Genomic DNA, 24,428 nt, shown 5'->3' on the forward strand with positions numbered 1-24,428 from the left:
TTGTCAGTGCAACGTGATAAAGTGACAGTCGCGCTATGTCACAGTCACGTTATACACGTGCATGGTACGTGAATTTTGTTCCAAGCAATTCCAGCGTATCACATACGTAGCTTTGGTCGGGTTTGGCTGAAGGCGGCCTGTATTGTTCCTTTGGTCCTGACGGCCATGCCAGAGTACCCGCTCGGGGTTGCTATCCTCCTTACGACCACCGCGGTTTGCAGCTTCGGTGTGTTCTTGATCTCTGCTCGCGAGGGCAAGATACAGCTTCCAGTAAATGTCCGGGAGCAAGAATCTCTCCTGAACGACCCTTTCGATGTCACAACATCAGAAGACGCGCTCGATGGCACACCTGTCGACGAAGACAGCTTTTGGAGACGAGTAAGTTGCAGTGCTATTGTCACTATTTCTCGCTTACTACATTGCATTGCAATATTGCAGATGCGTCTCTGGAAGCTTGCTATAGTGCTGCTTCTTGCAGGTGTTCTAATTTCTGACTGTGTCTCTCTGGGATGGGCAATCGTTGAAGAATATCAAACCGATCTGACTGTCTGCTCTCTCCGTGTTTTGTTCGCGTTTTATGTGTTTCTTGTCTCGGCTCGCGCACTCAACCAGCAGTACAGTCTTCATTCTGAATCTGTCATTCATTTATTCGTCCTAACGTTTGTAGCGACTGCCTTGCAGTGCACGACAGCCATACTGCCGTCGTCTCGGTCTATTGGCGCGGCAGCGTTCGGCGATGTCTCTGTACCTCTTGCTCGTTGGTATAATGCTCTGGTGTTGTATACTTCGGCCTTCTTGATAGTGGTCAACATACCCTGTGGACCTCCTCTCCACTGCCCCTCGGAGAGGATATACTCGGACAAAACTCTCATGTTGGTCAACACCAGGGAAGAGGCCAATGTTTGCTGTGTAACGGGTAGGCCTTCAAGCGAAGGTGAATAAAAGCTTGACTCTGATTGACTATAGGTGCATCTGTGTGGGATATCTTGTGCTTTTCCTACTGCGCCAAAGTCGTGATGCTCGGTAGTAGCGCTGAAAGCATAGAGATTGCTGACCTTCCCATTGTCCCCGCCGACATCCGCATAGCGAACATATACGCAGGCATGCGTGCCGCAATGCGTCGCTGGAAACTCCGCATTCGGGACTGGTGTCCTAAGCTTGATTCTGGCTGGGAACTGACGTATCGACTGGTGCGGGTAAACGCGCACTCACTTATTCTTATCTTTATTCTCGCTTCCATTTCTGCGGCCATATTCTATCTTTCGGCATTCTTCCTGCGAAGGATTATTTCATATCTGGAGAAGGACCCCTGGAGGACAGACAAAGGATGGGCATGGGTGTACTGTGCAGGTCTCTTCTTCAGTAACGTGTTTGTGCAACTGCGTAAGCCAGCTTAATGATAGACCTTGCTTTCGGTGATTCACAGGTCCTGTGTGATAGTCACCGGCCAACTGTTCTCGGTCTCGTGGGTGAACCTCCAAGTACCGCTACGGGTGCAGCTGAACACGATCTTCTTCGCGAAGACCCTCGTTCGCAAGGATGCTGTATCAACTATCGTCGCCGCCCCAGCAGTCAGGAATGGTGCAGAAGGAGAGGGTGCCGGTGGTGGTGGTGGGGAAGCGAAGAAGGAAGGTAGCTAGGACGAGTTCTTGAGCAAGGCGCACGTCATGACACTCATGACAACTGATGTGGATCGCGTTGCCTCCTTCACTTGACAGCTAGCGCTCTTTATTCTTATTGACTCGCCTGTCGAGATCACAATTGGGACAATTTTTCTGTATAAGCTTTTGGGTAGGCAGCTTTTAGTCACATCTTATTGACCAAACTCACCTACGTTTCATATCTTAGGTGTTTCTTGTTTCTTCGGTCTGGCTATAACATGTCTGTTTTTGCCTCTGAACCACTTCGCTGGGAAGATAGTCGTGGGTGCCCAAGAGAAGCTCATGAAGGCCCGAGATGAACGAGTCAGCTTGCTGAACGAAGTTTGTCTCCTTCGTCTAATTGTCGATTCCGGATGTAACTGAAGCGTCTCTACATTCTCGGTGCAATCCATATGCTCAAGGTCGGAAATATTTCCCTTTATGTCGAATTTTCCCTGAATTTAATCAAATTTCCAGTTTATGGCGTGGGAAGGTAGCTTCGAAGCAAGAGTGCTGAAGGTTCGTGAAAGGGAACTGAAGTACCAACAACTCAACTACTACATCGAGGTCTGTGACTGTCTCTTTTGCCACTGATATTGCAGGGGTCACAGTGGTGCGAGTCTTCGGAGCCTCATCGAATTCCTTGGGAGACATGCTGCGTGCTGTGTGAACACAGTTTGTCACCAATATCTCAGGGAAATTCGCTGTTCATTATCTTTATCTCTCCCAGAATTCCACCCCGTTCTACTGGACGTGGGCAGGTGAGCCCGGTGCTGATACTCTCAGGATTGCTTTTCATTCGGTGTGCATAGTGACTCGATGGTTGTCTGCCTGCTTCAACCTACTCTCAAGCGCTGTAGTGGGCATTACTGGACTCATTGCTATCCTGACGCCCAGTATTTCCGTTTCCTTGGCGGGATTCACTCTAGCTTTTGCTTCAACCGTAACTAATGATGTATGTAATACACTTTCTTGTTTGTTGGTTGGTGCATACTGACGTGTCTGCGATGGTCTAGTTGTTGTTCCTGGTGTGCCGTGCATCTGTCTTAGTTGTTCATAAACTCAAATTTGTCATAGTCTCGGTGGTTCGTTGCTCTGGAACAGTCTATGGTCCATGTGTTGGTCGCTGGTGACACTGGACCTCGCTCACATACTAGAATGCCAATAGGTTGAAGTTGAACGAATCAAGGAGTTCTCCGAGATCAAGCGGGAGCCCCCAGAATTCGTGGAACAACGTCCTCCAGCATCGTGGCCAGAGCACGGCGCCATCAAATGCGAGAACCTAGTCATCCGATACGCGGTGAGTTAACGCTGCCTCCTAATGTCTCCCGTGGTGTTTCCTGATGCTGTGTACCCAGCCTGAGCTGCCAAATGTGCCGCACAGTCTCAGTTTAGAGATCAAACCGAGTGAGAAGGTCGGTGTGCTTGGGCGGACAGGATCGGGAAAGAGCACGCTCGCGCTGTCGTTCGCCGCTTCGTGGAGCCAACAGAAGGGCGTATCCTTATTGATGACTTGGATATTGCACAGCTGGGCCTCACAGATTTGAGGAGCAAGCTGACCATTATCCCTCGTCAGTGGTCTCGTTGCATCTGCTTCGTCTGAAATGCTGATCCTCGAGAATCAGAGGATCCTACGATTCTGAGTGGGACACTCCGCTCGATGCTCGATGTGTTCGATGAGTACGAAGATGCTGAGATTGTACGTCAACGCCTCACTGAAGAATAATATGCACTACTCACGTAAATCGACCTCAGTACGAAGCTCTCCGATGCGTCCATCTAATCCCCTCGGCCGACACGCCCGCTGAAGACAGCGGGACGTTGAACGCGAACGTGAACGTCTTCCGGAACCTCGAATCGCCCGTCTCCGAGGGCGGAGAGAATTTCTCTACCGGGTGAGTGCAATCATGCAATCCATTTGTGACCACTTTAAACAGGCTGGCAGCGAGAAGCAGCTGCTGTGCATGCCACGGGCTATTCTCAAATGCTCGAGGGTACTCCTGATGGACGAGGTACGTCCCATTGGCTGTGCGCAACTTTGGACATACACTGACACTTTCATTTCCAGGCTACTGCGAGGTCAGCGGGGATGTCTATCAAGGCAACACACGATTGACTGTCAATTGTTCCAGTGTCGACTATGCAACGGACGAGCTCATTGGCAAGACAATCAGACAGTACGTTGCTTGTTCTTCGCATTCACCGCCCTCCCGCATTCACCGCCCTCCCGCATTCACCGCCCTCCCGCATTCACCGCCCTCCCGCATTCACCGCCCTCCCGCATTCACCGCCCTCCCGCATTCACCGCCCTCCCGCATTCACCGCCCTCCCGCATTCACCGCCCTCCCGCATTCACCGCCCTCCCGCATTCACCGCCCTCCCGCATTCACCGCCCTCCCGCATTCACCGCCCTCCCGCATTCACCGCCCTCCCGCATTCACTGCCCTCCCGCATTCACCGCCCTCCCGCATTCACCGATGAATTGATTGTCTACGTATCAGGGAATTTGCCGACAGCACCATCCTCACCATCGCACACCGGTTGCGCACGGTCATCGACTACGACAAAGTAAGTACTCCCTTTCGTGTTGAGCGCCGAGTCTTCCGTTGACAATTAGCAGATTATGCTTCCAGAGGAAGGTCGAATTGTAGAGTTTGACAAGCCCGCCGTCCTCCTTGCGGACCCGGACTCCAAGTTTTGCTCGTTGTGCAAGGCGACGGGGAAGAACGAGTTCGCCGTGCTCAAGGCGGGTGTCCGGTCATAGAGAATCTGGTACTTTTAGAGAACTTAAGAGGTGTGGTGTGGTGATGCCGCGCCGTGTCCCTACTTGCGCGAACGACGGGCTCGATATGCTGAACCTGAGATTCGCATTGACCATCCGCTAGGCAGGAATACTTATCTCTGCGCGTGACGCAGACTCCTATTCCATGCTTTGCATATCGTTCTAACACGGATGCCCACTTCAAGTTGCACTATGTCTTCTCTAGTAGCATTTGTTTGCACAGGTCACCCATTCTTTGAGTGTTACTGTTTCATCTTCTCTTCGTACTGCTGCTCTCTGCCTGTTACAAAAAAATGAGCGTATGCTCACGTGCAGTTCTAGCACCGACAAGTACCATTACAAATGAACCCCGCGTCCGTGCAATAATATACAATCTCTACTTACAAAAAAATAACCACGAAAGCAGTATGAATCCCGAAAGCAGATACTACACACTGCTTTGTTAGCCAGGTGTTCCATAACGAATGTGTGGTGGTCTGGGCATGCAGTAATGTGTAGCATCTGTCCGGGCTACATGCCCACCCACCACATATTTGCGAAGGAACACTTGGAAAACAGAGCAGTGGTTCTTGACATTCAGCCCACTGACAGTGATGCATCATCATCCATATATGTGACATGTGCAGTCCCAATTGCAAGCCCGGACAGAGCCTCCAAGACAGCCGGAGCAGCCGCGGTCTCGCCCACCGCATCACCAAGCGGAGCAGTGCGGGGCAGACACCGGGAGGGCATAGCTATCAGCACGGCGACCTGTGCACGCTGCACGGGATAAGAGAAGGACATGCTCGGCCGCTCTTTCGCGTGCGGAGATAAGTACCTGTCCGCCCGTTGAGCTGGTGAACGGCGCATGTAGTGATTGGGGACACGTACCAGAGAGGCCGCGATGGGAGAATGAAGTTTCCTGTGGCGCTGAAGAGACTCTCGGCGGTGGGTGTCCGGAGAGTGTCCGAGCGGGTAAGTTCGCACGCCTCGACGTCGAGTGAGACTGCCAATGGCTGCGAGCGCACGAAAGTACATAGCAACGTTCACCGGTTACCCATGTCATTCGCTGTGTTCAATACAGGATGACTCACATGTAAGGACTCCCATGGTGAATGTTGATGCCCCACGGCAGAAGTCGGTGGCGCGCCCGTTATCGCGACCTCCCAAAGCTCCGGCTTGGGCCTGTAGGCCTCTGCGCGGCTGCTCTCCAGCTCCAGTCGCCCACGCAGGCGTCGCTGCGCCTTCCAGCGATACCACGAGGCGCCGCCGATCATTAACGCGCCAAAGGTGCCCAGGAAGACGATGATGAAGCTGAACATGACCGTGGTGGTGTTTGTGCGTGTCGAGCCATCACCGCTCGAGGACGTCGCTGACGGTGAGGGCGAGGACGGTGAGGACGGTGATGGCGGTGAAGAGAAGGAGGGCAACGGGGAGAAGACTGGGCCTGAAGGGTACTGGGTCGCCATCTAATACTGGGACTGCTACGCGAGTGCAGATCCGAGTCGCAGTCAGGGACAGAGGATCATTGCATGTCACGTTCCCCTACCCCCCATCATGCCATCAACAATCTACTCTTCTGTCGTCTTCACAAAACTATTAGAAAGTATTTCTCTTTCATTCCCGTCTGTTCCAGGATGAGCTGCACGAACATCGTGTTCCTTATTTCCATTTGTCGTCTTGATCGGTCGCCGCCACTTCGTTCACCCAGATCTCAGATGACTGCCAAGCTTTATCTCTACAAAATGCTCGGGAAAATGCACTGGCATGCAGTCGTTGCAAGGGATTGAGTACGGAGAGTCACAACCTGTACTCGGGGAACTGGAGGAAGACTGCGGGAATTCGCAGAATGCAGCGCGGTGTAATATAGGGCGCAATCCATAATTTGGTCAAAAGAGTAAAGCGCCACATACATATCTAGTTAGATAGTCACTGGATACCCGCCACTTTCTTGAGCACAGCGAACTAGTTCTTCCCTGTCGCCTTGCACAATGAGTAAAACATCGAGTCCGGGTCCGCGAAGAGGGCGGCGGGCTTGTCAAACTCTACGATCCGCCCTTCCTCTAGAAGCATAATCTGCTAATTGTCGACGAAAGACTCGACACTCAGCATGAAAGGGAGCACTCACTCTGTCGTAGTCGATGACCGTGCGCAACCGGTGTGCGATCGTGAGGATGGTGCTCTCGGCAAATTCGCTGAAAAGTGGAGATCCAGTTCATAGGTGAATGCGTGAATGCGAAGAGACAAGCAATGTACTGTCTGATTGTCTTGCCAATAAGTTCGTCGGTAGTGTAGTCGACACTGGAATAATCGACAGTCAATTGTGTGTTGTCTGGATAGACATTCCCCGGGCCGCTGTGATACGTAGACAATCAATTCATCGGTGAATGTGGGAATGCGGTGAATGCGAAGAACAAGCAACGTACTGTCTGATTGTCTTGCCAATAAGTTCGTCCGTAGCGTAGTCGACACTGGAATAATTGACAGTCAATTGTGTGTTGTCTTGATAGACATTCCCCAGGCCGCTGACCTCGCCGTAGCCCTGGAAATAAAACTGTTAGTGTATGTCGAAAGTTGGACACAGCCGATGGGACGTACCTCGTCCATCAGGAATGCCTTTGAGTATTTGAGAATAGCCCGTGCCATGCACAGCAACTGCTTCTCGCTGTCAGTCTGTTTAGAATGGTCACAGATCGATTGCACGATTGCGCTCACTCGGTAGAGAAATTCTCTCCACCCTCGGAGACGGGCGACTCGAGGTTCCGGAAGACGTTCGTGTTCACCATCTCGCTGTCCTCAGCGAGGGTATCAGCCAAAGGGATTAGATGTTCGCGTCGGAGAGCTTCGTACTAAGGACAGCGTAAATGAGCATACGTCAGTCGTAGAGTCGAGCATGGACGTACGATTTCGGCATCTTCGTACTTGTTGAACACGTCAAGCATCGAACACACGTTCCGCTCATAATCGTGAGGTCCTCTGTTCAGCCGCAAGGGTCCGTCCTTGAACCGACAACTTCGGCCAAAAACGCTGACGGGGAACGATAGTCAACTTGCTCCTCAGATCGGTCAGACCAAGCTTCGATATGTCAATGTCATTGATGAGGATGCGTCCCTCAGTCAGCTCGACGAAGCGGAAGAATGACAAAGCTAGCGTGCTCTTTCCCGAGCCCGTCCAGCAAGCACCCCGACTTTCTCGCCGGCTTTGATCTCGGAGCTAAGGTCATGCAGCACGATCGGCAATTCGGGCTGTAAAATGGGTGTGAAACAGTATATATATCGTATAGGAAAGATGGCGTTTTTCACGAGCTGCATAGCGCATGACGAGGTCCTCGCACTTAATCGCGCCTTGCGCGGGCCAAGATGCTGGAGGGCGTGCCAGTTCGATGAACTTTGGCGGCTCCTGCTTGAGATCTGAGAACTCCTTAACCCGTTCAATTCCGACCTATAAGCATGTTTTTGAGTTGCCAGACGTCCACATATGTTTCACAGATGTGCCATTGACTGCTCCAGGGCGAAAAACTGCCGGGACTTAGAGCAACGTCAGCATATATTGGACTCAGACCCATTAGACCGCGTACTAGGAATAGCAACTGAGAAAAGGTAATTCAGTATGCATCAGATTCAAGGGGTTCTGGCGCACGTACATCCAGTGTAACGGTCGACGTAAATGCGAGTGCGAAGGCCAGTAACGGTGTATTCCTACTGGGCGACAGAACGGAGACGAACCCAGCCGCGCCCACGACAGCGCTTGAGATCAAGTTGAAACTTGACGACCAGCAGTTCACTGACCGCGCTCAGCCGTGACCAGAGGGGTTCTGGGCGCACTCACCTCCCCACATCCAGTAGTAAGGGCTAGAAGTTGAATTCTGAGCGAACATCAGTAGATGTTGTGAAGAGTAAACGAAGACGTACGGTGTAACGGTGTGCAGCCTGCACACCGTTACAAGATATGACATGTACACCTGCACAGTGCAGGTGTCATATCTATGCATAATATACCGAAGACTACTGTAAGCTGAGCGCGATGCAAACTCCCCAGTAGTCATAGGACAGCGGACGCATGCATAGCGCGGCGAGCAGGCTATGCATTAAGCCGCTCGAACCTCGTAAGTAGGAGGGGCCTCTGAGAGGTCCCCCGTGGGAACCAGTGAGTTTGAATATTGACATCGGCCAAACGGCAGCGACCCCTCACACATGCATTGTATAGTCATTGCGTCCCCTAATAATGCTGGAAAAATCGCATTGTACTGCATGGTAATTACCTCCACATTTCCTGTACCAGATATGTGTCCTGATTCATCCGGAATTGCCTTGCAAATTTCGTGCGCGTTTTTGCCGTCGGCATGTTCGATCTCCGCAGTTCCCACGGGGGACTTCTCAGCGGCTCTTCATACGAGAATCTAGTCTCGGAACCAGACGTTCGGTGGTAGCAGGGCATCACGTGAAACTGACAGCGGAGAGCGAAAAAGAGATGCACAGCTACCACCTAGAACGTCTGGTGAAATTCGTATAGGCGGGGGGGGGATTGTCACACTTCGTGACCAGCGCGTCAGGGCGACGCGTCCTACGACGCGTCTTCTGTGTAGTGTGTAGCAATCACGATACACCTTCCCCTCATACATATTCTGCCTCTATGTCCTGCCCTGAGAGTTCTACCTCGACTTCTCGCTCATCTGCAGCTCCAACCCATACCCACGCATCTGCAACCACTTCCGCAAGTGACGCAAACTCAAGAGAAATCCCGGCGACGGCAGCGCAGACTCCCCATGACTCGCATAAGAACCGGAGAGCAAATTCAGCGAGAATCCTGCAGACTGCGCGAGAACAGGCATCCAAATTGCGCGGATATGACTCACGCGCATGCCGTCGTCGCCTCATTGAACGGTTCAGAGAGGCCAATAACAAATTCCCTTACGGCTGGCAAATCGACGTTGGAGAGGCCCTCGTTCTGGGGCTGGATTGCTCTGTAATAGCGGGTACAGGCGCGGGGAAAACGATGCCGTTCGCGATGCCTCTGTTCGACGATGATACTCACGAGAAAATTGTTCTTGTTATCTCTCCACTCAATGCATTGGAGCATGACCAGGTATGTTATATTTCTCCATCAATATGTCACTTCTAATGTGCCGAGTATCGACAGGCAGAGAGATTTAAAAGCATGGGGCTCGAAGCGACCGCTGTGAATGGAGAAGTGTACAATCCCCGTCTACATAAGGTAAGTTTGTGATCTAACTGCTTCTACATGTGCTCGTGCTCATGGTTAGTCTAGGAGATTGTCTCTGGAAAGTACAGGCTGCTACTGACTTCCCCGGAGATGTGCCTAGAACATGCGGCATTCTCCGCGCTTATGCGCTCGCCCGAGTTCATGAAGAATATTGCGAGTATTGTAGTCGACGAAGCACATTGTATCTCGCAGTGGGGAGGGGATTTCCGCAAGAAGTTCGCCGAGTTAGAGAAACTTCGTTCATTTGTACCACGGCATATTCCATTTCTCATCACTTCTGCGACACTCCCGCCACCCGTCCTTTCCGAAGTCCACTCAAAACTTCACTTTGACGCGGAATCTACATTTCACCTCAATCTCGGGAATGATCGCCCAAATATTACACCCATTGTGCAGCGCCTGTCCGGTGGTGCCTCTGCCCTGAACAACCTTGATTTCCTGGTCAAGGACGCAGCCTCGGGCACACTATTGACACGTACCATCGTATTCTTCAATACTCGCAAACTCGCTCAAGCAGCCAGTGAGTACTTGCAGAGCAAATTACCTGACGACATGAAGGATCAAGTGAACTTCCTACATGCATGTCGCACGAAGAACGCGCGCAAGCGGGTGATGAAGGAGTTTCGTGAGGGTAAGATCAATATTTTGTGTGCTACCGAAGCCGCTGGAATGGTAAGTTGTCGTTTTTGAATAACAATGAATGCTGAGCTCATGTATCACACAGGGCATGGACATACAAGATATCATTATCTCAGTGCAATACATGTTACCCTCGTCACTCTCAGTTTGGTTGCAACGTGCTGGACGTGCCGGACGCAGTGGCGCTCTTGCATTTGCCATATTCTTTGTAGAACCATCCGTGTTCCAGAAGAAAGGAGCCAAGAAACGAAGCAAGAAAAAGACCACGACGGAAGAGGAACATGAGCTTCTGGAGGCCATCGAGCGGTTGCAGGTAGAGCCGGAACAGGAAGGTGAAATAGCAGGGACTAATGTCGAGTACAAGAAGAAGACGGAACAAGGGCTGCGGGACTGGATTGATGCCGTCGATTGTCGTCGCCATGTCACGGATCGTTATTTCAGCAACCCGCCAGCTTCGCCCGATCTTCAAGCTTTGATGAAAACAGTGGACAGTGAGGGGCAGCAAGAGGATGTTGACGACACTGTGTTCATTTGTGGTGAGTAATCACATAACAGAGAGTGTCATATTGTACTCAACGCATCGTAGAGCAAGCGTCATCTTTTCCATGCTGTGACAATTGCGTCAAGAAACGGCGAAAGGCTGGCGAGGAGTTGTCAGATGGGGAGATGCATGTGATGAATTACATCAACCTCCTTGGTGGATTCACTGAAGACTCGGACCAAGACTGGGATAACGAGGGTGATGAAGACGAGGATGACGAGGATGAAGAAGTACCAGATGCTGACGGTGAGGATGGCAAAACTCGACGCAAAGGCCGCAGACGTGGGGAGCATCTCAAGAGATGCCGAGAGAGTTTGACCACCTGGCGCACTAATTGTTGGTTGCGGACTTACTCTGAGTGCAGTTTCGATCACACGGTTTTACTACCAGACATGGTGCTCACGGCGCTAGCATCGCGTGCCCATTTACAGACGGTGGATGACATCAAAAATGAACTCCCAGGTTGGCCGACAGTCTTCGTCGACATGCATGGCAGCGAAATCCTCCAAAAGCTTCAGGTCATCGACGCAGCTGTGGCACAAGAGAAGTTAACAGAGACTACACGTAAGGCGAACAAACGTCGGCTGGCGAGCGCCTCAAACAAGCTACAGAGAGATGAAGATAGGCGCATCAAACGACGCATTGAGCGTTCAACTGCAGTACCGCAAGCCGCGAAGGTCTTACAGCAAGTTCCTGTAGCTCAAAGTGTCGCACCTCTCACCCTACAACCACCTCCGCCTCAACAGTTCCACTTCATTCCACCACCGTACCATCATCCTGGGCTGCCACCACAGCATGGTGGTTACTATCCACATAGACCTTACGTTCAGCCATTCCATCCATATGTGCTACCATATGCGCCACCACCACTACCGCCACCATCGCTTCAAATGCACCACGAATTGCCCTCCGGCAATCCTCAGTATTATTCATACTTTGCACCTCTACTGCCATCGGGATCTGTGCCATCTGCACATCAAGCATATCCACTGCCGCCTAGCTTCCAATTCTACCCGTCTCTGGAGTCATCCTCCAGAGAGATTCACTCACATCCGTCATCACAGGCACCACAATCGCCATCAGATAATTAGAATTACACTCTATTATGTCGATATCATCCACAAATGCAATGGAAGCCTTGTTCTTTGACGGAATTACGGTACGCTCGTGCACAAGTCATCCCAATCTTGTGCTGTGGAACGATTTGTCACCCTCTTCTCTGCCCACTTCTGGATCACCTTTCCTTTCGCTACCAGTGCCGCGCCCTTTGCCAAGAAGTCTGAGAACTTATCCTGAGGTTTGAGCTTTGGTATGCGACCCGACGTCATCTTGTGAGCACCCGAGTTCCTATATGCTGCCTGTAACTTCGTGACATCGGATTCCTTTGCCGGACTCGTGTGTGATTTTCCTCTCTGTCCCTGATTTACTTCTCGTTCGACGTGATCCTTGATGTTCCTCTGTGCTGGAATTGAGGCCGAAACCTTGTTGATGTACTCCCAAGTTGCCCCAGGCCCGATAGCAGCAAAAGTGCTCTGACGGAATTGTGCAGGAGTATTAGCAGCAACCATCAGGCATGATCAATGCATTTTTGCTCATACTCACTTTGATATCTCTAACATTATGCTCCTGTACTTGATCTATCGGTGTCCACCCATTCGGTAAACCGGTCAAGTTCACCAACCAGCAGTTTTCACGTACGTATTGCCTGCAAGCAACATGGTCAGTAGTGATTCATATGTCGCACCACGTCCACTCACTCACTTCAGATCATCAGGCCATTCACTGTGCAGACCCTGTAGCAGCTCGAGGATCTCATTGTCAGCGCCTTTGTTGATGCATACTCCTTCAGAATCTTCTCCGCAAGATCGCGCAGTGCATCGGGGGGAAGATTGCGGAGACCGCTAAGATTCTCAACCTTGCCAACAGTGCACCAGATGTCACGGAAGTGCGCTTCGATGGTGTGGTCAAGTGCCTCCTCGAAGGTATGATGGAATAAGCCCTGAGTAGCTGTTGACTGCAGACCTCGCCTGTCCAGTAGATCAAAAGCATGGACAAGGCCCAGTCCTGCACGGGTGCCGGAGTACTGAGAGTGGGTGTTGTGCTCGTATGCCAGGAGTCCGTGGAACCACCCGAAGATTTCCAGGTTGAAGTCCTTTCGATCCCAGCTGTTGTAGTCCTTATAGCGGAACCCCTTCAAGCCACGTATGCGAGAGATGGTGAGCTGATCGCCGACATGAGGGAGTATGGTCTCGGTTGCTACACGCCTGCGTTCTTCAGGTGTGTTGAAACCCATCTGCGTGTAGAACTCATCCATGACACGATCATTTCCCTCGTAGCTTGCCTCTTCTATATGCAGAGTATCCAGCATATACGTTGTGGTCTTATGCTCCTTACCGCACTTCAACTGGCGAGTACGTGGTGGCGGCTGCAGGCGCGGACTCTCCTTGTACTCATATGAGTCAAGGCCAAACTCGGGTGCGTCAAGGAGATACTGGAGGATAACGTGTGTAGCACGTGCAGTTAGACGAGGTGCGGCGTCCATTTCTAGCTGGAATATCAATGATGCTGTGATAGGTTTCTTGCATCCACTAGCGCGTTTCTCTTGGAACGCAGGATTACTTGGAGGGATCGCATCTGGATTCTTGACAATATAGACTGTGCCCGCCGTTCCGCTATCGAAGTGGCTATGGTGATCGGCACGCTGTTCATACACTTGAAAGCGCATGTTCAAGTTATCGTAGGACATGAAGAAGGGGTATTTCTTCATATCATCAAGCAGAGATTGGCGGGCTCGAAGGGAGAGTACTTCGAGACTATGGTAAGTCCATTTCTGAGACATCGAGACGCCGAGTGCATGGAGGGTGTCAAACGCCTTCGCTGATGTCCCGCAGCTCTTCAAATAAACAGCCAAGAGCCTCTGACATAAACTGTTCCGGTTCGAGCGCGAGTAGGAGCCCATCGCAATCATTAACAGGATCGTTTAGCATGCATATAAGTATCAGTTTTGTTCTGACTCCGGGAACAAAGACTCACGGAATTGGGATTTTTCAGCATATTTCTCTTCTCCTGTTGTGCTGTCCACGCAGAACGATGGAATAGGTCCCAGACCGTAGGTGCTGCTATGCGGATCATCCCCTGTAGTTTCTCCCAGCTGATAGCAAGCAGGTCTTCTTCCGAGAGGTCCGAGGGCTTCGTTCTCATGACTTTTCCGACGCGCGCCATTTCCCGGTGTATTGTCTTTTTGATGCAACTGACTGCGAATGTATTGATCGCGCTTGCCGCGCCTTTCGTCTTGATGCCGCGTCCGTGTCCACGAGGAGGCTTGAACCATTTTCCGAGCAAGTCTCCCAGTTCATCGCTGATCATGAGTGCAGTGCGTTCGAATTTCGCCAGAGGATCTGCAATCAGTTCAGGTACATTCCAGCTCAAGGCCCAGAGAAGCAGAGGCAGGTCCAGCTTTTTCTCTAGCATATAGCCAAGTACTTCTTTGACCCGAGAAGCGATGTCACCTTGTTGTGCTAGATAGTTTCTGAAGTTGCGTGTGCGAATCTTGTGCGGTGGATCACTCGGCTCTCGTTGGCGCCCAGGTGTATTGTCAGTGTCTTCGTCTTCGTCATCAGATGAGTCCGCACTATGCTCATCCCAGTCCGGGTCGTCAAGTTCTTCATCATCCTGCACGGGATCTCCAGCATTAAGCTCTGATAATAGGGTATAGAGGTTTTCAGAACTCATAGGACTCTGGTGTAGCAAGTCCGGGTATCATGCAGAAGGTCCGGGTATATTGTGTACTATGACATGGTACCTGCTACCTACATCTCTAGACGCGACGCGCGACACACCTGACGTGCAGAAAGACGCGTCAAGATCACGTGAATGTGACAATCCCCCCCCCGCCTATACGAATTTCACCAGACGTTCTGTCTGCGGGCTGTGCAGGTGTTTTTCGCTCTCCGATTGGGGGCCCGCACTGACAGAACGGCTGGTTCCGAGACTAACGAGAATCCACAGGCTGCTGGCCTGAGCCTCTAAAGAGAGGAACGAGCCGAACGACTCCTTCTTCCTGTCTACTAGCGGCTGGTTAACGAGCCTATGCATATGGATGCATAGCGCATGCACAGCATACCGTAATAATTTGAACCTCCCCTTCTTTGCGCTCCCGCAGGTATACACACCCCGAGCTCTGTCAGCTCGCTGTGCAGCTTGCGGTTTCATTCGCGCCTGGACTGCTTCAGTCCGTCGAGCGTCTTGCGGAGTCGGCAAACGCGTCCGCTTCCATCATCGAAAGCCGCCTTTCTCTCGCGGATTCAGCGACACGGAGTACAACGAAGTCGACGGCGACCACCCTTGATTCCACATGGATGTCGTGCCGAGACGCGCGGATTCCCTTCTCTTCTTGCTTCGTGGCGTTCCTTGGCAGGCCCATCGATATTGAAGAGTCGAGCTGGCGGCCGACTCTGGCGTCTGGCGTATCTTGCAGGTGCTCGCCTCGGCTCCGTGCGTGTTGGCCTCGTTCAGAGGTTCTTCCAGTGTGGTTCACTTACCTTCTGATCTTCTTGCTTTCTTAACTTTCTTTGGACCAATGACCATGGATGGTCTCTCTGACGCCCGACGGACATGCAGAAAGCAGCAATATTGCGGAACTTTCCTATTGCTCAGGGCATCATGTCCGGGCCGAACTCTGGAGTATCACTCCAACATGAGCAAGTGGACGCTCTCAGGTGGTATTACTTAACCGCTCGTGGTATGGCCAAGCACTCTCACGACACGTGTAATGCCGAAGAAGCACAGTGAGTACTCCCCATGAGGTCTCAGTAGCGTCAGAACCTCGGCATCGTTGGCTGTGGTCGAGTGGCATCACATACGAAACCTCCCTTCTGGATGCCCTTTGGCCGTCCACGTTGACCCACTCGGTGTAATAAAAATAACCTCCCCAGCGCCCGGCTGACATTGTCAATGAATACTGTAACGGCGCCAGGCCAATTGGCGCCTCGTCCGCACCCCGGACGCAGAACGCGCAGGATCACCCGTGCCGGTTCCTGGCCCACGCTTCTCTTCTCGAAGATCGCGGCATTTCAAGGTTTCCAATCCGGTCCATCAGCCCGCACGGGTTATGCAAAGGCTAGAGAGCTGTAAGTTGTCTCACCCGCACCTTCTGTAGTGGGGAGTACGCCAGGTTCTATGGTTCGTGCTGCGGATGTTTCATTGCCTGCCAGTGGTAAGTGGTCCCGCCGGTCGTTTGACTATGGGAGCAACGATGGGCGAGTGGATCGTATTAGCGGCTCTCTTCCCTGTCCATTGCGCCGTCGTGAGGTAAAAACTTACCGTAGTGCTCTCTAATGGTACCGAACTGTTGTCACTGCCAGAGGTCCGCTGCCGACGAAACCCAACTGCCGATCCCCAAGTCCCTCGTCCTTATTCGTCCTGATTCCAGTGTTATTTAATAACCGCATCATCCACATTTCTGTTCACACCTGCCCATGACACTATGAGTAGCGCTATCCCTTGGCAGGCGTTCGCGTAGCCGATCTGCGATGACACCGCATGTCTACTTCGACTTCAGGCTCTGGTACTCCTGACTTTCGTTTTACTTATCTTGCTCTCTGGCTTGCCTCCTGAGATGCGACCATGACATCACTATCACTAGCGCTGCTCGTGCGCGGCAAGCCTACTGCATCGCTACCCCGCCTGTCTTTTATCTACCCCGCTTGACTACTACGCTTCGGATGGAGATCGATCGCATTCGCCCCGAAACGTTGCTTCGTGTCTCGGTACCTGCCACATTGCCCTTATCGCTCGCAGTTCGCACTTATATACCTGCTGCATCCTTTGAAGTCCAGTCTGCCAGCGGGGATGCGTCGTCGCCGCTTTGACTGCTTTTGCATTTGATGAAGTACCTTGCTGCTACGTGGATCCAGGGTTTTATAGGTCGTCCTCGTTGCCGAGCGAAGCTGCGCTCGAAAGTTAATCTCGCGAACGGCGTGTTACACTGATGCACGGGGAGGAACCCTTCCCTCCCTATCTCATCTCACCCCAGAAACGTCGTCGATGTCGTCAGCGGCGCCCAGATCCCCCAGTTCCTCGGCGCCTTCTGCTGAACTGAATCTCTGAGACCAGCGGATGGTCCGCCTGCGAAGTCGAAGCAGAAGACGCGCGGCAGGCGGAGGAACTCTGGCTATCTAGCCTCGGATTGCAACGCCATTGGACGGGACTTCTCCGTTTCCGTGAACATGCTGCCTCCGGTACGTTCTCGCCATGCTGTCATTCTGCTTCTAGCTCTCCCGGTAAGCGTTCTTGTCCCTTTCCCGAGAGTACTGGCGTCTGTCCGCCCGAGGCATTGATCCTGCACGCCCGCTGCCGTCCATTCCGAATTGGAATGTCGCGTTCGGGGTGTTCATGAGGTAAATTCCCTCCGTCCAAGCAGAGCGACGTTGACAAGTGTCGGACGCTTTCCGGTCTCGCTTCAACGTAGACCACAAAGGGCGATGTGCCTAGCATATCACCCACTTACAAGCTATAGTGCTTTGAGCAGCTCCGCGAAAAAGATGGGCCGCAGGCACCAATGACCACGATGATACTTGCTCGGCTGACACGCCGCGGGTTCACGGGCCTTCTGAGCAAGTCCCAAGTCCATGCGCGCCAGCGATCACACGTACTCAGTGACGCGCCATATGATTGCGTGGATCCCACTTGCAAACCCGTCTCTAATCCGCATGTTGCGACGAGTGTGGAGACAGCGGACCGGGCTCGGGTATGTCCGTGAATTGGCTGCCAAGCAGTAGATCGAGATTGCAGGCTCGGGCTGGACCGATCGAAAACGCATTTCCGGTATCTCTCGGTGGCAGATAAAAACACGAACAATTGTGAGAGCTAAGACTCATCTGCTGAAAGAGCGGCAGTTATATGGGTAAGGGCGCCAATCCGAAGGAGGCTTGGCTCACCTGTGGGTGGTCATGCGGACACTGAGGTAACATAGTGTACAGAAAGAACAAGGGCTACAGCTTCGTTGATCGATGACAGCGAGATTCCTCCACCTCCTCCCACTCCACCTCCGCGTTGCGCGGTGGTCACAGTCGACGCGTTAGCGGCCCATCCAGCCCTGCGAAGCCGAAAGCAAAGTTCCGTCAGCCTGGAACGGCATGACAGCGGACGACGAGAATGGTGGAGTGGAATAGTACTCACGCCGTCGACGACGAGCAGCTCCCCGCAGACGTACTGGCTCGCGGCGCTCGCGAGGAACACGACGGGGCCCGCGAAGTCCTTGGGCTCGCCCCAGCGCCCTGCGGGTATGCGCTCCGTTATCTGGCGCAGGCGCTGAGGGTCGTGCAAGAGGCGTTCGTTCCTGCAGGGTATTTCATCAGTGTATGAATGCGAAACATCAGGAGGGACAGAACGCGGTGCGCGCATCTCCCGATCACAATCGCGGCCAACTGGCGTACAGCTATTTAATACTGTAGCCAAAACAACGATTACGCATGGCGGGCAGACGCGCACGATCGCAAGTACTATCCGAGACGCCAGCACGTTTGCACCGGGAACCAAGGAGAGAGGCTCCATGACAAAACACAATGCAGACACTGATGGACGTGGCAAACGCCAAAAAATGACAACACTCACATATCAGTGGCGATATACCCCGGACAAACCCCGTTCACCTGCACATTATCCTTACTCCATTCATTACTGAGCGCCTTCGTGAGCTGCCCGAGCGCGCCCTTTGCAGCCGCATACGCAGGCACCGTGATCCCGCCCTGCCAAGTCGCGCACACGCGTCAGATGACGAGCACGGACGCAATGAGCGCAACGAACGCACCTGGAATGTGAGCAGCGAGCAGAAATTGATGATCTTGCCGCGGCGGCGCGGCACCATGTGGTTTCCCGCTGCTTGCGAGAGCAGCCATATCGATTTGAGGTTCACGTTGAGCACCTATTATTGGCCAGGTTCAGGTTCGTTCGGAGGTACACCATTCGGAATCAGAAGGGTGCGTTTGATACGCCGCGCGAGGAAAGAGCAGCACGGAAGTATGGCGGGATCGCACGCATGGCGGAGAAGGTCGTGCGATAATGACAAACACATAGCAAGGACCAGGCACACACGCGCACACAGGACGATCGCGAAGGCATCCACGTCAGGAAAACGCACAGCGGTGACGTCGTGGTGTGTGGGCAAGGACCAGGCGCGGCCAGACGCGAAGACATCGGGCCAAGGTTACGGAGTAGCGCAGAACATCGGCGAACGCGCGAAATGAGATGCGCATTGCGGTAGAAGACCGGAGCGACGGTTTCGGAACGGCACAAGACGGCGTCGAAGACAGGAGATTCGCGATCGAGCATCGAGCATCGCGTCAAGGATCCGCACGCGAACCAATCGACGGGAAGATGCGATGCGGGCGATGAGATGAGATGGAGGGATGCGGTAAGGATGTGCGGCGACATAAATGGCAGGAGGGAAAGCGACACGGGTTTGTCAGACACAATGCCATAGAGGAGAAAACAGAGGACAAGTGTGATTTAATAGATAACAAAAATTGAAAGTGCGCAGAGACCCTCATAGTCAAGGGCTTGCAAGGAAATGGGTTGCTTGCACCCGAGGGACCACTTCAGTGATGGATACACGGTCAATGGACGGTGAATGCTTTCACATACATCGGAATGTATATGAACCATTCACGTGCCGTACGACCCATATGCCCGCAGAAGCGGTAACAGGCGTTTCCCAGCACCCTAGAGAGGATAATAGGAAGAGCCAGAAAGCCGCTGCAAACAGAGGATCGCTTGCATCCAGCGGGACGAAGGAGTCATGATTAGCGCAAACGAGGAATACTCGCATCAGCGAGACAAGAGAAAAGGGCAAGAAGCGCGAGCAGTGACGACGATGCGCGCACCCAAAATTGGACGAGGGAAAATGCGGGCAGAAGGGAAGCCCCTGACGTCACACAAGTAAGGCAAAAGTTAAGTACGAGGCCCAACCGGACCCGACAAAAAGAAAATGGAGATTGGGAAGGGAAACGGAAGTGGAAGTGTACGCACATCATCCCAGTCGCTTTCGGGAAACTGGACTGCCGGGGATCGCCGCTGAATGCCTGCACAGTTCACGAGCACGTGGATCTCTCCGCCCATGGCTTCAAGCGCCTTGGAGAAGATAGCCCTGACGGACTCGAGGTCAGCGAGGTCGCACTCGACGATTTTGGCGGTGCGACCGAGCGCGAGGATGGCATCGCGGGTGGCATGGTTAGGATTAGAGGGGCGCTGGACGAGGCAAACGCTGGCGCCAGCCTCTGCGAGAGCTATTGCACAGGCGGCCCCGATACCTGTGGGTGGGAGAAAGGCGTTAATGAGAGAAAGTTTCCGGGGAAGCAGGTACGCACCGCGGGTGGCGCCTGTTATGAGCACGTTTTGCCCTGCGAGGGAGAACAAGTTGGAAACTGGTACAGACGGAGTTGGATCCATTGTTGTAAAGTGGGGAGAACATGTCGGAAGGAAGAGTATAAATCGTTGTGGATAATGTCCAGGTCAGGACGGTGGAAGTACCCCAGACCGGTCATTTCCCCGGGTCGGAAGCTCGGCGCGAGTTCCGAGCCAAGTTCGGCGAAGAACCGCGGTAATTTATTGGGAGAGAGAAGAGCCGATTTTCTGGCGTCCGGAAGAGGGAAAGAACTAGAGATGAAGGGAGGAAGCGTTCTGACGGGGAACCAGACTGCACGCGCGTTACGTAACACTCTGCTGGTCGATCCTGCTCGGTCACTCGGCCCGGAATAACAGAAGTGGCCCCGGTTCCAGCGCTGAACACGCCCCTCACGAGACACCACCTTCTCGCAATATAAAATCACCAATGTCCCTTCTCCCTGTACTCTCTACTTCCTCCCCATCTCGTACCAAACAATGTCCCCTATCGCCCTTCCCGCTCAGCACGCCGTCGTCCTCCACGGTGCGAAGGATCTTCGCTACGAGGAGCGTACCCTCTGGCCACCTCAACAGGGCCAAGCTCAGGTCGCGGTAGTTGCGACAGGTCTCTGCGGAAGTGACTGTGAGCATCCGTTTGTTTTCTCGGATTTCCAACCGCAACGTCTCCCCTGATGATTTTCGCAGTGCACTATTACATGCATGGCCGAAACGGCGACTTTGTGGTGCAGTCTCCACTCGTGCTAGGCCACGAATCAGCAGGGGTTGTCACTGCGGTTGGTCCGGGAGTGAAGAACCTCGTACCCGGGCAGCGCGTGGCCATCGAGGCCGGCATCATGTGCAATAACTGCAACTACTGTGCCAAGGGGCGCTATAACCTCTGCAAGAACATGCGCTTCTGCAGCAGCGCCAAAACCTTCCCCCACTCCGACGGCACGCTACAAGACCGCATGAACCACCCAGCACACGTACTACACCCGTTGCGTATCTGTTTTCTTTGCTGTTCATGGCAGTCCGAAGTTAATTGGCTCTCGTGCCCACCAGACTACCTGACCACTGCACGTTCGAACAAGCAGCACTAGCCGAACCGCTCTCTGTCCTCCTCCACGCAGCCCGCCGCGCAGAACTCACCCCGTCCTCCCATTCCACAGTCCTCGTATTCGGTGTCGGTGCTATCGGCCTCCTCGCCTGTGCCCTCGCCAAATCATACGGCGCGCCCCGCGTCGTCGCCATCGACATCAACCCCGCCCGCCTCAACTTCGCGCGCGAGCAAGGCTTTGCGGATCAGGTGTACTGCCTTCCCATGGTCGACAAGGCGAAGACGACCGACGAGCAGCTCCGGCGCGCGAAGGAGACCGTCAGCGCCGCGCTGAGCGAGTTCGACATGCCCGACGGGTTCGACATCGTCTTCGAGTGTACCGGTGCGGAGCCGTGTATCCAGATGTCCATCCATGTGAGTGATGCTCTGCATCAAGTGCGGACTGATGACTGACCTCGCGTGCGCAGGCCGCCATCACGGGCGGGAAGGTGATGCTCGTCGGCATGGGCGCGCGCAATGTCACGCTCCCGCTCTCCGCGGCTGCGACGCGTGAAGTTGACATCCACGGCTCGTTCCGGTACGCAAACACGTACCCCGCCGCGCTCGCGCTGCTGGGGTCGGGGAAGCTCCCGAACGTCGAGCACATCATCACACACCGCTTCGCCCTCCAGGACTCTGCGCGTGCGTTCGAGCTCCTCGCTAAGGGCCGCGACGAGCAGGGCCACATGGTCCTCAAAGTCATGGTCGGCTCGCAATGATAGACTCCGCCATTCAGTTTTTATTTACGCTGTTGCGGCTCTCGCCCATAATGACCATAGAAATTTACCCCTTACATACGTACGCGCTGCGCGCACCTTCGCTCGCTATCAGGCTATTGTATCCCCTTCCCGTCGCGCCACCTGCGAGGACACTGGCGTGTGTATCTCTACAACCCTTTCTCCCGCTCTGCATCGCTGTGTACGTGTCTTCCACATTTCGTGTCTATCTACCGCGCATCTGTCTATCCGCACTCCTATACACTCCATGCTCCGGCCGCACTATACGGAATGAATATACCTGCATGTCTTGCTCATCGTCACGGTGCGGGTGGTTTCGCGCGGCGTTCCGCGGCGACGATACACGTTCGGTCGCGAGCAGAAACAGCAATTACTCAGCCTACGCGTCGTCGCGGCCAGTGCCACGCGAAGTACAGAAGCGTGGAGGACGCCGACGTCCTGGGACACACGTTGCCGCGAATGAGCGAAATTCGAAAGCGTACTAGACGTTTTGTCGCGCAAGTTAGCGCACCCCGCCCGTCCGTCCTTCCGTCCGCCGTTCCTTCTCCCGTTCCTGGGCCCTAATTGGAATTTACACCGCCTTCCCCGCGGCGCTTCCTCCGCTCTGTGTGCGCACCCCGCCCCGCCCCGGCCGTGATCTCGACGGCGCAATATCCAATTGTGCACGCTCACATCTGATTTTTACTATCGCGGGGGCAGTTATGGATTTTCGAACGCTGGAGCTTCACTAGTACATCTACCCAGTTTCTCTCTATTCGTTACGTGGGTCGACGCGTACACTATCTTATGCAGGGAGTGTTGCCGAATCTGTTCATACAGGCTGTGACACGGCTGTCACGTTCACCGTGACTGCTAGATCGGGCTACACTTTGTCGGGCTGGCGCGTCAGAATTTCAGAAACACCTATTGGGATGTAGTGCTTTAAGGTATATTACTACGTCGAACACGGTACCTGGGTCAGTCATACACAATGTCAATGGTATCAGTGTACCTACTCAGTAGCCGACCGCAAAACCCGTACTTGATGTCTCATTCAGCAATCCTGCAATTTCGTAAACACATGCACTAGTGCACAGTGTCACCCTTCAGTTTTATCAGATTTGTTGGTTGAGCGCGAAGACCGTAACGGCATTGTAGCTTTTTTTTTCAAGACATATTCCCAACTCCCCACCCCGCGCGAGCAGCTGCAAGACAAATGGCAGGCTGCGGCTGCCGAGGATCGATGAAGAAGTGGTCCGTGGCGGCCTTGGAGGCGACGCATAAGCCCATACACTCACCCAGATCGGCTGCGGAGGTGGGCTAAAGCCCGAGCGCGAACGCGTGCTCCGTGACTCAGCAACTTGTACCGGAGATGAGGGCTCGCATGCACGGACAAGGCAACGGCGTGCAGCCATCCGGGAGATCCTGGTCTTTCTCCTGACGGACTCACTCTGCAGGAGGAGCGCTAGCAGGCAGGGCATGGCCCACCGGCCCGATGCCCACCAGACACCGCGCGCTTGAAAAGGTAACAGTCAATAGATGGGGGCGCCCGGGACACGATCCGAGGGTCAATCAGGCCTGGCGTTCTCGGATGCGGGAGTCTCACTTCCAGCTTGCTGAGGGCACTCTAGAATTATTGCCGGGCGGGAGGAGAAACTCGGAGGAGCGCGATCAATTGAGTGCTGGCGCCGACACCACAACTTCCATCTGAAAATGGCGGTTAGAGTTTAGCTATAGGATGTGGTGGACCCACGAACATCCCCGTCGTCACCTCGCCTGAATTTTTGACGGTCCCACTGCGATATCCACAGGCCCGCAGCTCATCGATAAGTGCCAAACTTAGTGTCGGCGAAGGACGAGGAAAAGAGGACCGGGTAGAGTGTAGTGCCTGCCCCGTCAGAAAAGGTGATAGATAGTCCATTTGAACTAACTTAATCCTTGGAAGGCTCGTCGGCTCGCGGAAGTCGCACAGGTGCAGGTCTGTGCAGACACTTGCGCAATCCGGAGCTCTTGCACAAGCGTAGATCGGCTCCCGGCAAGAGATAGGCCGTCTTGGCAATTATTCTCGCAGCAGGTCCGAGATCGGGGGTGTGGCTGAAGGATGAGGACATCCATTCCAATGCATGCGGATCAACGGTCCTGCTTTGGTGCAGAATGTATCTTAGCCGAGAAACGTATCGGGCATGTGAAAGGATCTGACATGCCCGTAATGCAGAGTTCCTCGCCAGCTATGGAGTACGTATGTACGTACTGGTAAGAAGAGGCACAAGCTCCGTCGTTGAGAGTTCAAAACGGGACGGACGCTTGACGTACTAGCTGTCAATACTGTATGGGATGAACCTTGAACAAGTTGGATACATTCAGTTCTCGTGTATGGCACGTCCGAGCAACGGCGCGCGTCAGCGCGTGCAGAATCGTCTTCGAAGGAACA

At 53.5% G+C, this 24,428-nt stretch overlaps 9 protein-coding genes across 9 annotated transcripts; 4 read left to right on the top strand and 5 right to left on the bottom strand.

Annotated features, from left to right (window-relative positions):
• Nucleotides 1–165: 165 nt before the first annotated feature.
• SCP_0510070 (hypothetical protein) lies at nucleotides 166–4,404 on the top strand (the record flags this gene model as incomplete). The annotated part of the gene is made up of 23 exons (XM_027759060.1): nucleotides 166–378; nucleotides 439–916; nucleotides 967–1,383; nucleotides 1,441–1,465; nucleotides 1,524–1,632; nucleotides 1,719–1,791; nucleotides 1,849–1,982; nucleotides 2,118–2,179; nucleotides 2,243–2,315; nucleotides 2,371–2,401; nucleotides 2,453–2,595; nucleotides 2,657–2,668; nucleotides 2,718–2,750; nucleotides 2,809–2,940; nucleotides 2,999–3,059; nucleotides 3,131–3,211; nucleotides 3,266–3,339; nucleotides 3,396–3,535; nucleotides 3,586–3,652; nucleotides 3,709–3,719; nucleotides 3,773–3,817; nucleotides 4,142–4,208; nucleotides 4,261–4,404. The coding sequence occupies 23 exons, from the start codon at nucleotides 166–168 to the stop codon at nucleotides 4,402–4,404; spliced, it is 2,625 nt and encodes an 874-aa protein (XP_027614861.1).
• Nucleotides 4,405–4,998: 594 nt separating this feature from the next.
• On the bottom strand, nucleotides 4,999–5,870 carry SCP_0510080 (hypothetical protein; the record flags this gene model as incomplete). The annotated part of the gene is made up of 3 exons (XM_027759061.1): nucleotides 4,999–5,239; nucleotides 5,293–5,417; nucleotides 5,496–5,870. 3 exons carry the CDS (start codon nucleotides 5,868–5,870, stop codon nucleotides 4,999–5,001), a joined length of 741 nt encoding a protein of 246 aa, XP_027614862.1.
• Nucleotides 5,871–6,439: 569 nt separating this feature from the next.
• Nucleotides 6,440–7,343, bottom strand: SCP_0510090 (hypothetical protein; the record flags this gene model as incomplete). The annotated part of the gene is made up of 8 exons (XM_027759062.1): nucleotides 6,440–6,477; nucleotides 6,530–6,596; nucleotides 6,658–6,756; nucleotides 6,828–6,872; nucleotides 6,932–6,943; nucleotides 7,000–7,066; nucleotides 7,117–7,250; nucleotides 7,305–7,343. The coding sequence occupies 8 exons, from the start codon at nucleotides 7,341–7,343 to the stop codon at nucleotides 6,440–6,442; spliced, it is 501 nt and encodes a 166-aa protein (XP_027614863.1).
• A 540-nt stretch (nucleotides 7,344–7,883) lies between these two features.
• SCP_0510100 (hypothetical protein) lies at nucleotides 7,884–8,239 on the bottom strand (the record flags this gene model as incomplete). Its single annotated transcript, XM_027759063.1, has 4 exons — nucleotides 7,884–7,928; nucleotides 7,979–7,990; nucleotides 8,045–8,184; nucleotides 8,230–8,239. 4 exons carry the CDS (start codon nucleotides 8,237–8,239, stop codon nucleotides 7,884–7,886), a joined length of 207 nt encoding a protein of 68 aa, XP_027614864.1.
• A 1,169-nt stretch (nucleotides 8,240–9,408) lies between these two features.
• Nucleotides 9,409–11,138, top strand: SCP_0510110 (hypothetical protein; the record flags this gene model as incomplete). The annotated part of the gene is made up of 6 exons (XM_027759064.1): nucleotides 9,409–9,486; nucleotides 9,541–9,615; nucleotides 9,670–10,296; nucleotides 10,349–10,799; nucleotides 10,850–11,050; nucleotides 11,104–11,138. The coding sequence occupies 6 exons, from the start codon at nucleotides 9,409–9,411 to the stop codon at nucleotides 11,136–11,138; spliced, it is 1,467 nt and encodes a 488-aa protein (XP_027614865.1).
• An 820-nt stretch (nucleotides 11,139–11,958) lies between these two features.
• Nucleotides 11,959–14,536, bottom strand: SCP_0510120 (hypothetical protein; the record flags this gene model as incomplete). Its single annotated transcript, XM_027759065.1, has 5 exons — nucleotides 11,959–12,336; nucleotides 12,407–12,509; nucleotides 12,566–12,586; nucleotides 12,646–13,721; nucleotides 13,838–14,536. The coding sequence occupies 5 exons, from the start codon at nucleotides 14,534–14,536 to the stop codon at nucleotides 11,959–11,961; spliced, it is 2,277 nt and encodes a 758-aa protein (XP_027614866.1).
• Nucleotides 14,537–15,757: 1,221 nt separating this feature from the next.
• On the top strand, nucleotides 15,758–16,899 carry SCP_0510130 (hypothetical protein; the record flags this gene model as incomplete). Its single annotated transcript, XM_027759066.1, has 2 exons — nucleotides 15,758–15,933; nucleotides 16,839–16,899. The coding sequence occupies 2 exons, from the start codon at nucleotides 15,758–15,760 to the stop codon at nucleotides 16,897–16,899; spliced, it is 237 nt and encodes a 78-aa protein (XP_027614867.1).
• Nucleotides 16,900–17,882: 983 nt separating this feature from the next.
• On the bottom strand, nucleotides 17,883–20,251 carry SCP_0510140 (Uncharacterized oxidoreductase; the record flags this gene model as incomplete). Its single annotated transcript, XM_027759067.1, has 6 exons — nucleotides 17,883–17,900; nucleotides 17,984–18,143; nucleotides 18,419–18,552; nucleotides 18,615–18,728; nucleotides 19,832–20,112; nucleotides 20,170–20,251. The coding sequence occupies 6 exons, from the start codon at nucleotides 20,249–20,251 to the stop codon at nucleotides 17,883–17,885; spliced, it is 789 nt and encodes a 262-aa protein (XP_027614868.1).
• Nucleotides 20,252–20,683: 432 nt separating this feature from the next.
• On the top strand, nucleotides 20,684–22,000 carry SCP_0510150 (Probable D-xylulose reductase; the record flags this gene model as incomplete). Its single annotated transcript, XM_027759068.1, has 4 exons — nucleotides 20,684–20,828; nucleotides 20,891–21,182; nucleotides 21,248–21,656; nucleotides 21,710–22,000. 4 exons carry the CDS (start codon nucleotides 20,684–20,686, stop codon nucleotides 21,998–22,000), a joined length of 1,137 nt encoding a protein of 378 aa, XP_027614869.1.
• Between the last annotated feature and the right edge of the window lie 2,428 nt (nucleotides 22,001–24,428).

This window comes from Sparassis crispa, assembly GCF_003851025.1.
Source record: "Sparassis crispa DNA, contig_000004F, whole genome shotgun sequence".
NCBI lineage: Eukaryota > Fungi > Basidiomycota > Agaricomycetes > Polyporales > Sparassidaceae > Sparassis > Sparassis crispa.